The sequence below is a fragment of the Ursus arctos genome, unplaced genomic scaffold (genome assembly GCF_023065955.2).
Source record: "Ursus arctos isolate Adak ecotype North America unplaced genomic scaffold, UrsArc2.0 scaffold_23, whole genome shotgun sequence".
Classification (NCBI taxonomy): domain Eukaryota; kingdom Metazoa; phylum Chordata; class Mammalia; order Carnivora; family Ursidae; genus Ursus; species Ursus arctos.
In genome coordinates this window covers 3,833,048-3,845,680 of record NW_026622908.1, presented here as the reverse complement: position 1 = coordinate 3,845,680, position 12,633 = coordinate 3,833,048, and the positions used below count along the sequence as shown (strand labels likewise).

The window sequence follows — 12,633 nt, the reverse complement described above, 5'->3', positions numbered from 1 at the left end:
GCTGCCCACTGTCATCTCTCCCAGACCCCCCTCTCTTCTGCTTTTAAGGAACCTGGTGATTGCTCTGGGCCCACTCAGATGATCCAAGATACTCTTCCTACCTGCTGCTGCTAAGCAACCTTGATTCCCCTTTCTGTGCAATGAGACATAGTCACAGATCCCATGGCTAAGGTCTTGGATGGGACTCTGACGCCACACCCTTCAAGTTGCAACTGGCTTCCCTGTAATTTGCACCTAGAGTTCTGCTTTCTGGAATCACACAGACCCCAGAACCCCTCTGTCAGACAATTCTGCAATTTTCGTTCATTTCCCCCTTACTCTTACCTGTCCTCTTCCCCTTCTTGCCAACAAGGTTCGTCAGGCCCTATCTGCTTCCCCAGATTCAAGTTCTATATTTCTCTTGATTAAACCCCATCCTGATATCAGCCCTCCCTTCCAGCTAGTCCAGATATTTGTGAATTCTGTCTTTTCATCTGTCCTTATTGTCTCCTAGCCCTCTGACCGACCGCATGGACAGCAGTGACTTCCTGGAGTCTCTCTCTTCCTCTTTACCCACAGAGGAGACCTGCTTCGTGAAGCCGCTGGGGTGACGGGAAGAGACCATGCATAGGAGACATAGAGGCAGACGAGAACAGCGCTGACCACCGCTCCCAGTAACTGGGTGATTTAAAACACACCCCAGGACCGATACAGACAGAGTCTCGAGCCACATCGACAGAGATGTGACCCCATAAAAATGGTGGTTCATAATCAATAAGCAAAAACAGTCCCCACGGAACCCGTGGGAGCCTCTGTCCACAAGGATCAGGTGTGCAGGACAGCTACAACGATGGCTTTTGACAAAGAGCAAAATCAGCATTTTTCTGATCCGGGAGTTCATGATCAGTCTTAAGTTTTGTGTATAACTGCTCAAACGAGCACAAAATTACCATCTTTCCCACAAAGAGATGATTAGAGAGGTTACAGAATTCTTTCTTGAAAAAAAGAGGGGCAATCGTTAATACATGTGTGTTGAATCAATTAAAGACTTCAGGGTCTACTTGTGGGCAAGTCCTGGAAAGCGATACAAGGTCAAAGGAGAATCGGGTCCCAGTGCCAGGCAGAGAAAGCGAACTGCATCAGACAGCAAAGAACCAAGAACAACAAAAAAAGGAAACATCAAATTTTCCCAAAACCTTCCCTCAATCTTTCTTGTCTCACACTCATCAAATGCAGTGGAAACATGTCAGTCACCAGATGAGACTCTGGATTCATTTCTCCTCTATTACTTCTCATTCCGTTAGCCCATCTATTCATGTGTCTGTTCCACTGTTTAATTTTACGTTCCTGAAATTTGAAATAAAAAAGCAATATACTTTAAAGAAATGATCCTTCCCATTTTATGGGTGAGGAAAAATGAGGCTGAGCCCTGCTAAGTAGGATGCAGAGTCCTCGGACGGGAGGGCTGGGCCAGGGGGTCGTCCGTGCAGAGCCCCAGGGCTCTGAAGGACCTGTGAGCACTGGAGCTGCCAAACCAAGAACCCAAGTGCACGGCTCATGCAGGAGCGGCGCTGACCTGATGACAGACACTCTGTCCTGGGGCTCAGAGGGAGAAAGCCTGCTGGCATGGAGAGTTAGCAGATAACCCCACAGGCAGGGGAGAAGGCAGGGGCACCGGGTCAGGGAAGGAGGAGGCAGCTGGACACTCCCTTCCCACGCAGGCCTCCCTTCCACCCCCAGGGCTTGGAAGAGCTGGGTGGGAATGGCTTGGTTGCAGAAATGAAAACATCAAGAGGACTGTCCCTGACAAGAGACAGTCTAATAGGCACTGATGGATGCAAGGAGACGCTGGCATTTTCAAACCACCACTTTGAACCTCTCCTCTTCATCCTCTCTGAGCTATGATCAAAGGACCAAGATTTCAAATTGTGAAGCAATTTTTTCCAATGGCAGCATCTGGCTCCTTGGCAGGCGGCACTGGGAGCCGGGCCCTGTTGTGGGCGGCCGTCCAGGCCTGCCACATGGCCAGGCTCGGCCAGGCAGGGCACCACGTGGGCCTGCAGCTGCTCCCGCAGGCGCCAAAGGACAATCGCTCTGCACTGGGCAGTAAGCCTGCGGGCAGACGTAGCCCAGGAGGCAGTGCTGGGGGGTGGGGTGGGGGTGGGGGGGCTTGAGGACTCTGGCTGCTCCCAGACCCTCTGGCCTGACTCATTTGCATGCATCTGCCCCCTGGCCCAGACCCCTGAAGCCAGCCCCCTTGGCATCAGAGGACTGGGGCGGGGGAATTTTGCTAGGACGACCAGGGGACAAGGCAACCTGCACTGGGGGAGAGCGATGAAGCAAGTCTTTGAATACGTTCACTTGGGAGCATTGTGCCCTTGCCCAGCACAACGGGACAGCAGCTGTAGGGCTCCTACCACAGCTGTTTTAAATAAGAATAATAGGAATAAACTCAGCCTCGCTCTTCAAGTTACTTTCCACTAATTATGGCATATATTTACATCTGCAAAATAGAGATTTAAAAAAACACCACCAAGAGCCCCTTTATTGTGCAGATTGGCACCCCTATTTGAATTTCATAAACATTTAGTACTTCAAAGAATCTTAAAAGCTTGCTTTAATTACAATATGCACTGCTTGAAAGACTGGCTGTTTGCATTGCAAATTCCTACAAATACCAGCATTCATTTTTTAAAAATTCAATTAATATCACCCACACAACTTCAGGTAACTGCCCCTGGTGACTTCGCACAGTCGCTGGGATGACAGAGCCAAGGTCTCAGCCCCAAGTACAAGGCAGCTGCTGCACAAAGGCAGTTCTTTCCTATGGAGGCAGCTAATGAGTCGTGGGCTCCCAGCGGAGCTAGCCCTGCACACATCCCGTCCATCAGGTGTGTGAACACCGGCCACACCCCCCCAACCCGGAAACAGGACCTTTTTCTGGTCTGGAGTTTTTCTGCAAGAAAAGTCCTGTGTGGAATGACAACAGATCAATTAACAAGTGTAGAGCTCCCAAGTAAAATACAGGATGGCCTAGTTACATTCGATTCTTAGGTAAACAACAAACTTTTTTTTTATTATCCGTGTGTCCCAAAGATTGCATGGGACATATGCGCACTAAAAAAAGTGTATGTCGTTTACCTGAAATTCAAATGTAACTGAGTGGCCTGTAGTTTTATTTGCTAAATCTGGCACCTCTACTGACAAGTCACATTTACCAAAAAGATAACAAAAATTGGGACTTATTCTCAAATCTCATCACTGTAAGAAGACAATTTTCTGCTCAGAATATTTTAAGAGAAAAATGAAGTTGCCAAATAATACATGTAGCATGGTGTGGAGAACAAAGCCAAAGAAAAGAAGGAAATTTCCCTACAACTTACAGCCCACTGACAAGTCCTTGAGACAGGGAGGGTGCTCTTCCTCTAGAAACTTACCTGCCGCAATGTTATTAATACTTTGCTAAGGGCAAAAGGCAATCTTAGCTTAACATTCTCCTGACCTCCGGCATCCTGTAAATCTACTTTATAACACGTAAAAATTCTTTTGGAAACTTCCTTTATCTCCCCCCCACCCCAGATATATGTTGGCAATCATCCTCCAAGCATATGGCCTCCTGATATACATCTGAGGGGTCTCATGACTAAGGTCTTATTAGACAGTAATAAATGACCTTTTTCTAACAACAGCTAGCCCCTCAAGGTCCTGGAAAGCTTCCAAAATTCCTGAGAGACTCACTATCCCTTACTGCCTCCCAAGATGAAAGTATCTAATCGGCCACCCCGGACAACCCCAATGCAACTCTTTGTGCCCATGGGTCCTGTCCCGGTGCTTTGATAAAAACCACCCTGTTTGGGGTGACTGGGTGACTCAGTCAGTTGGGTGTCCGACTTTTGATTTTAGCTGAGGTCGGGATCTCAGGGTGGTGGGATCAAGCCGCACGTCAGCTCCGCGCTCGACAAGGAGTCTGCTTGAAATTCTCTCTCTCTCTCTCCCTTGCCCCTCCCCCTGCCTGTGCACCTGTGCGCACACGTGCATGAGTGCACGCTCTCAAATAAAATCTTTTTAAAAAATCCGCCCTATTTGCACTCAAGATGTCTCAAGAATTTTTTTCTTGACTGTTCCCTCCGAACCCCAACATTTTCACATCAGAGCATAATTCTTTTTAGTAAAATCAAATGATGTACCATGTTTGTAGATACATGCAGAAAGTCCAGAAGGATACATGGCTGTGGGGAAATCTCCCTTTTTCTTCTATGGCTTTTTGATCTCCCTGGACTATTTGTAATAAGCCTATATTGCTTTTGTAATGCAAAAAGAAAATTAAAATGAGGCGGGTAGGGAGGATGTACTGTGGATCTCCACCTGCCCCAGGAGGAGGGATTTCATAGATCACCAAGGGCCTAGGTCTAATCTTAGACAACTGACCAAGACCCCTGAGGGGTTTATGACCATGTCCACATAATCCACTTCTTCTTTGCAAAACTGGGTCTGGAAATGAGAACCACCCTGAAGGTGCTAACTTGGTTCTTTCCTTCTCGGGCTTTTTCTTGAGGTATGGTGACAGAGGAGCGAATCATGCCGCCGTCAAAGGGCAAACGTTGGGAAGTGCCAATGCATCATCATGTGCTTGCTTGCCCCTGGACCTCTGGTTAGCAAGGACACCGGCTTAGCATCTCAGCCTCTAACCACCGCGGGGAGCGGAGTTAAACAGCTCCGCGCAGGAAAAGATGGACCCCTGACCTGGGCTTTGGTAGCGACCACTGAGCCAAACGACCCAGGACAGAAAGCATTAGTGGAACAGCTGTCAGATGGATTCTCCTAAGAGGTTAAGAGAACTTCCAATTTACATTCTGCCTAGATGTGTGCAAGCGTTCAAGTTAAAAAAAAAAAAAAAAAAAGTCCATACTGTGACTGAGGTTAAGGGATTGGGGAAAAGCACAGTGAGCTTCTGCTCCCCACTTCCTAGGCTGTCCTGTTCTGCCTTATGTCTTCAGGTGGATTCGGAAAGTCTTTTAAATAAAGTCATGGCGACGGAAATCCATGTTTCCACCTCAGCCCTCACCATTCTCCAAGTTCTGGAAGGCCCAGCGGCCATGGGGACCTTCAACATCCACTTCCCCTGAACTCCTTCCCACTCCCGTTCCACTGACCAAATTCTTTAAAGATCCCGCTCAAATGCCAGGTCTTTGTAAGGCCTTCTGGAATGTTCTCCAGCCAAAAGGGGTCCTTCTACCTCTGTGCTTCCACCTTTCCGTCACAGCTCCTATCCCATGGTGCTGTCATTACCTGCCAGTGTGTCTGCCAGCCCATAGCAGACCCTAAGATGTGCCTCTTACTCAGGTCTGTTTTCCCAGCGCCAGCTCTCTAGGACCAAAGTACAGTTCACTGAATGTTGACTGAATGACTCACTAGTGATGTGTGTGTTTATTACTAATGCAAATGATGAAACCATTTCTATTAAGAACCTGACAAACTCCAGAGACAGCCTGGAAAAACTTTGGTGTGAATCTCTCAAGGTGTCCTCCCTGGCTTCAGAACATTGCTTTAGAAGCATCGCCCGATAAACTATCAGATGCTTCCTCCATGGGCACGCAGTGTCCGCGCTGGCTCCCGGGCAGGTGTCATCTTGGCACCTGACATATACCAATTTCTCTAGGTGAACTGAATGAAATGAAATGACTTTTCAGCCAACAGGTTTTTTAAAAGAACTGTTAAAAATCGGCTACATACACTGCACGGCTGGATAAACAAAAGCTACAGATGGATCCCTGCTCCCTGGGGGAGGTCCACAGAGAAGTGCAGGATGCAGGGCTGGGAAAACAGGAAGGAAGCAATGCTAGACAGCAGTCAAAGCAGAGAATGCTAACAAGCTTCAGATTATTTTCCTTATGAAATCAAACCAAACTGGATGCATGTGCAGGTTTACTGACTCCCTTGTCCCCCCACCTGACGTACCAGAACCTGCCTATAAGAGATGGTTTTACAAAAAACAGACCAATGGTGAAGATGATCATATAACCACAGTCTACCCAGAATATTTATTATGTATTAGCCTCATAAATACCTCTGAGCATAGTGGTTTTACTTGCTAATCTTCCTTTCACCTAAATCATGCCACCACTCGATACCGGTCTTGTAATTTCAGGACAACTACTTTGAGATGAGACCAAAGTACAGAGACACGGAAGGCTTGTTGAACTGAAAGGCCCCCTCCCTTGCTGATAGCAGTTTAAGACAAGCGGGGAGTAAATCATTCCATTTTGCTAACTTCCTTCTCCATGAATAGCAACGGGTGGGTTTGGTTCCAAATGATAGACTCAAGTCTACAAGTCCAATCAAAATCACGCGAATCCAATTAGACACAGGCTGCCACTCCGGAGGGGGCCATTCGGGCTTCCATGTGCACCCGGGGTCTCCTTACATAAAGCCCATTGTTTATTTATAGTGCCTGTCATTTTGTCCAACAAATGTGATTTCATTCCTACCGAGATAAAAGCATCTTCTAAAGGCCGCCCTCCTTCCAGATAACCCGCTTTCCCTCTGTTTTATAAAATCTGCTCACACCTGCCCTGGTTAGTAAAACTAGCCTTTCTTTTTCTTCCCCTAGAAAAATAGGTTAAAAAAGTTGAATGACTAGAAATATATTTATTGTTAATTATTTGAACTGAATGATCATAATTCCAAGAATTTTAAAAAGCAAAACATCATGAATGACCACAGGGTTAACATCAAAAATCCTGGTTTCTAAAATACCACTAATGTAATAATAACTTGAGAGAAAAAAAGAAACATTATATAAATGTGTATAAAATTTTTCTTTAACCACAGGATCCATATCCATACAATTTCATTTTCATACTATTTATTATTCCAATCAAAGTTTAAGACTAAGTCTGCATCCTACTAAATATTCTTCTAAATCGTTTTTGGCTCTAAGGTTATAGTAACACATGGCTTTCTTTGAACCACTGCATCCCTAAGCTCAACACTCCTGAACACCCTGGTAGGATGGAGAGAATTCTGAGGCCCCTTCAAAAATATTAGTTTCACTGTGTTTCTTATTTGGTTAAACCCATAATTCTGTTTATTTCCTTCAGTAAACCACATGTGGCTGGAAATAAACATCTTTTGAAAGTCAGCTGCAAGTGGGACTTGGGTTTCTGTCTTTCAGGATTCACAAAGGAATCACATCCACTCCCTTTCTAGCTTTGGGAATTCTACGGTCAATTGCAAGACAGTTGGCATTTTATCTTAAATTAGCTCTTCATCTGACCTAACACTGGCAACCTATCTGCATGAGTCTCAGTGCTGAAATGGAGCTCGACTCTATCCGTTTGCAGGTGGACCTCTTCTGTTCTTGGGACCTACATAGCACCTGACTGATGACGGTTTTATAAGGGAAGAAAAGAAGTCTGGTTTTCTGCCAGTGCAAGTGTTTGCCTCATTTATCACAAATCTGGTTCCACGCTCCTCCTCGATCATAACTTCAATGCTGGCATCAAACTGTAATTTTTCTGGGACGTTTTCAGTAGGGATCCAAATTTAAGCTAAGATGTGCACTCGTCTGTAGTACTACCGGTGCAAATAACTCAACTAAGGTGACGGGGGACGGGCGAGATGCCTTCAACTCTGGCTCAGGTCCCCAAGGATAGGCGATGAAAACCCCATCGCTGGAGGGGCGGGCAAGGCACGTACGGAGTCAGCTGTAAGAAGCATCCTACTTCTGGAACTGTGGAGATGCGAACACATGTATGTCTTAGAATTGAGGGAGAACAGTACATTCAACCTTATTAATAGTTTCTATAGAGAAAGACAAAAGATTAAAGTCTTGGAGGAGAAAAACAGATGAAGAGGGATTCAAAAAGCAAAGTGACGAGAGAAAGTTCTTCTGTTTTAAATTACGCCACGCCAGCCTGATGAGGATGTCTGCTCTGCTTCCTCCATGCCTGACTACCTTATAAAAGCAGCTTGGTTATTTACACACCACACAAACACGTACACAAATAAGAATGGCTAAATTAGGATATACCCAGTAAACAGGACATAATGTAGTCATTAAAAATGGCAATTAGGGATATAATGGCATATGGCCACATGGAAGGGTGTTAGATAAGGAAGAAAAGCAGGATACCGGATTTAATGCATTCCTTGATTCAAACTACATAAACATGTATTATATTCGTGATTATATTCGTGGTGCATTTAGGAATGAATTAAAAATGATCTATTTCCGCGACTGTCTAGAATATTATGATGTTGCCTTTGTAATCGTAACATAAACACAATGTCGCTCCTCTAACCCTGCCCCAAAGGCAGCTAACAGCGTCGCGTGGATCTTTCTCATAGTCTCAGGATCCGACATGAACTTGCTGGCAGCAGCAGTCAGTTCACCGTAGCCTCCACGTAAATGCGCACCAGGGCATCCCACGGCGACCGGACTTCAGAAAGAAACCGGTCTGCTTCCCCTGGGTGACCATCACTGGCTTCCAGTGAGATCAGGTCAGGGGAGGGGCTGGGGACAGAGCTGGGCTCCCTGCAGAGGCCACGCACAAATTTCACAGAAAGGGCATGGATTCCAGGGTCCAGCCGACCCAGCACTGATTAGCTGTGTGACTTTGCAGAAGTCACTCTGCCTCTCTGACTCGATTTCTTCATGTGTAAAGTGGGAATAATCACACGTGCCTCATGAGGATTAAATCAGATCAAGTATGTGCTTATGCCTGGCACAGTGCCTGGCTCAAAAAAGGAACTCATTAAGTCACGTTCAACTACTGAAAAAGAGAGAAAGCCCTTTCCCTCCCGTTCCCGCAAAATCCTTTTTCTTCTCTTTGTAATTAAATATGCTGTAGGATTAAAATGCACAAGAGTGAATGAAAAGTAGGCAAGGAGGAAGAGAACGGAAATAAATAGGAGACGGTCATGAAAACAAAAAGAGAAAGAATAAAAATAGAGAAGCCAAAATGCAAATAAAGTCGCTGTACCAGGAAGAAGAATCCAAATACTCTCTTGGCTCAAAAATCGTTAAAACCACTGACTGCTCCCTACTGCTGACACAACCAAACCCTGAGTCTTTGTCTTTCCTAATTTTTTCACCCACCTACGCTGTCCCTACAAGTGCAGAGCCAGCTGCAAAGTACCTCAAGATCCCTGAGGCTCCTGAACTCACCTGAATGGGTCTCCCCTGTATCTTGCATCTTGGTGCTCCCGCTAGCCAGCCCCTTGCCTACCATGCTCACTGTCATCTCCCCCTACCCTAACACTGGCAGCCATAATGATGGAAGGAGGTGGTGAGTGACCCTTAACGTCTCATTGGGGCAAAGGTAAAATGGTAGAAACCACTTAAGAAAACAGCTTGGCAGTTTCTTAAGTTAAATGTGGAGTCACCATGTGACCCAGCAATTCTACTCCTATGGAAAAACGCCGAGAAAAATGTTGCAAATGAAACCATATGTCCACACAAAGACCAGTACACAAAGACTTCACAGCCGCATTATTGGACCAAAGCCTGAAGTGGAAACAACCCACAAGTCTATCAACTAGTGAATGGATAAGCAGAACGTGGTATGTCCATACGACGGGCTACTGTAGGCAACAGACAATTGCTAACTGGTGGCATGCTGTAACATAAATGTGCCCCAAAAACACCGTAAGGGAAGAAGCCAGCTGCAAACTTCCACACCCTGAAGGATTCTACTCACATGAAATGTTCAGAAAAGGCAAATCTGTATAGACAGAAAGTAGATTAGTGGTTGTCTGCAGCTGGGAGTTGGAACAGGGACTGCCTGCAAATAAGCACAGGGGATCTTTCTGGAATGACAGAAATAGTCTAAAATTTGATTATAGTGATGGTTAGACAACTCTAAATTTTTCTAAAAATCACTGAATTTTAAGGGACAAATTTTATGGTTTGTAATTTATACCTCAATAAGGCTCTTATAAAAAAAAATATCTCACCAGATACATAGCCATCCACGGGGGTCTTTGGGTGTCCCCCACCATGAGGGTGTGAGAGATGGTAACGCTAACAGGGTAGGGGCCACCCCTGCCTCTGCCAGTCACTTCCGTGCTGGGGCCCGAGTCCCCGGGCGCCAGTCGGGGTCCCCCACCCTGAGAGCAGCGGCGTGACTGCTCCTTGGTGGCCCCATGCTGTTCACCTTGAGGTGCAGGCACTCGCTCGGGGTAGCACTCGGTATTTCCTCCACAGCAAACCCCCGACCTTGTCTAGCCCGATGGAGCCCAGGCTGCACGCGGCTGATGTTCTGAAAATAGTCAGAGGAATCATACGAGCAAATCAAGAGTCAGCTTGATTTTGACGACTTCGGGCACTTTGAGACAGAGGGCAAAAGGGGGGAGAATAAAGATCAGGTGTAGGACCTCTGCTGAAATTTACTGAATTCACACAAAACCAAGAAAATCTGCTAAGCAAATTGCTGATACACAAAATATTTCAAAGGGACTGTTGAACCTACCTAAAAAACACCCATTCCTGATACCCAAGGATAGATATTCTAAATATAATTTATTCTCACTGAGGCATTAGAGGAAGCCAGGGAGCCTTCAGATCGCAGCAAATTGTAAACCTAATTCAAATGGCCTTTCCTCATTTAACATTGTTGAGACTGAATGCCTTTATAAAGGTTAAGTACTGCTCACCATTATACTGAAGGAGTGAAGTCTTCTACCACATTCATAGAAGTGCTCAATTTTAATCCTGCAAATGCTAATTTAACAAATTTATATCTAAGCTCAGAGCAACTGTTTCTCCATTTGGACATTTCACAATAGCGACCACACTTCTCACATCTGCAGTCTAGATCTCATTACTTGAGGATCCAGGACCAGAGAGCCCGGTCAGTGAAAGCATTTGTTAAAATCATCCCAAGCAAAATGGGAAATTTTGGAAGCAAAAACAAATACAACTTTCTATAGACTTTCCAATCTACTTTATATTCAAATAACATGCTAATTATAAGAAATCTTATGATCATTAAAAAGCAATACTGCTTCATTTGAAAATACTGAAAATGGTTTCCTTTCATCATATCCTACCATTTCTGATTAATTATAATTAATTTGAGTAGAACGGCCTCTTTTTATATCCTTCACAACAGTGGCTTTTAACCTTTTTGGTCTCAGGACCCCTTTCTGCTCCTAAAATCTACTGCGGACCTCAAGGAGCGTTTGTTCCTGCAGGTTCTATCCATACTGTTTGTATCGGAAATTTAAACGGAGAGCATTTGAAAAAATATTACCTACCTAAAAACATCTTTTCTTTTTTTAAATTAGACATACCTATACTTTCAAACAAAAGAAAAATTGGAAGGGTAGTACTGCTTTACACTTTAGAAATATATTTACTGTGTGCCTTCCTAGAAAATACCTGGATTCTCAAACCTGCTTCTAACTGCTTGTCATGACGTGTTGTTTTGGTTGAAGTACACAAGAAAATCCAGCCTAACATAAATCTGGAACTAGGAAAGGGAAGAGTATGTTAAAAGGCTCTTCAGAGAACTGTGGTCACTTTTCTTTGATACTACACCAGAACTTAACAAGAGATAGTTTCTTAAAAATTAGCTGCAGTGTTGGGGCACCTGGGTGGCTCAGTGGGTTAAGCGTCTGCCTTCGGCTCTGGTCATGATCCCAGGGTCCTGGGATCAAGTCCCGCATCGGGCTCCCTGCTCAGTGGAGAGCCTGCTTCTCCCTCTCTGTGTCCCTCTGCCTCTCCCCCTGCTCGTGCTCACTCTCTTTCTCAAATAAATAAATAAAAATCTTTTTTAAAAAATTAGCTGCAGTGTGGAATCTGAAACCACATCAATGAACTTTTCAAACTCTATTACATGAAAATCCACTGGCTTATCTTACATAATACCAAAAAAAAAAAAAAAAATCACTTTTGTTAATATGGCTGTGGATGTCACCAGAAAAGTCTGTTAAATATTGGGAAGCTGTCAAGTTCACGGAGGTGGATACGAGTTTTCCAGAATCCTTATTTTTACTAGAAAGCTGGAATTCTCTCTCTAGTCATAAATAGCGTCCATTGCTTTTCTTGAGGTGGCAAGGCAGGCGGGCTCAATGCGTTCGTTTGCAATGTGTACTCTAGGCCCAAGATGTCATAAAATTTACAAAGGACATTCTTGGTGTAACTAGTTCTCTTTCTCTTTTTAAACTGTGTGCAGTCTTACCCTTCTGCTTTTCAACTATCAGCCTGCATATCGGCAGCGTGCACAAGCCAGATAATGGCTCAGTGTCATAGTGAAAACAGCTCTGGCCTGCTCAGCCCCTCGAAAGGATACTGATGAACTCCCCAGGGGTCCGCAGGCCATACTTAGAAAACTGCCGTGTGACCACATAATAACTAACCTCCAGCCACCTTTCAGATCACGAGTGGCAGCCCCCAATTTAGAAAGGCATTACTGCTTGTGCAGGTTATCCATATGTACTCCCCATCCCAAGAACCTTAATGTAAGTAGAAGGCTATTTCCACCACCCAAATTCGATATGGAACCATGAAAAGTGGAATCTAGTTACCACGTAAGGATACAAGAAACTATACAAACTAAATTTAATATGGAAGTTCTCCAAGAAATTTAAAACATATATTTTTCCTTAACTTATCCACTCGTTTCCCCATTTGTTGGGCTTTCTTGTGTA

The 12,633-nt window shown here is 44.8% G+C and overlaps 1 protein-coding gene across 18 annotated transcripts in view; it reads right to left on the bottom strand.

Annotated features, from left to right (window-relative positions):
- Positions 1-12,633, bottom strand: part of TEAD1 (TEA domain transcription factor 1) — a 260,007-nt gene that overhangs the window by 25,420 nt on the left and 221,954 nt on the right. For 10 of the 18 annotated variants that reach the window (XM_048213483.2, XM_044379696.3, XM_057317462.1 and 7 more), the window contains one exon: positions 10,137-10,241. The exons of the other annotated variants lie outside the window; for them this stretch is intronic. In XM_048213483.2, coding sequence (XP_048069440.2) covers positions 10,137-10,241 — 105 coding nt within the window. The remainder of the gene's footprint in view (positions 1-10,136; positions 10,242-12,633) is intronic. 18 annotated transcript variants of the gene reach the window in all.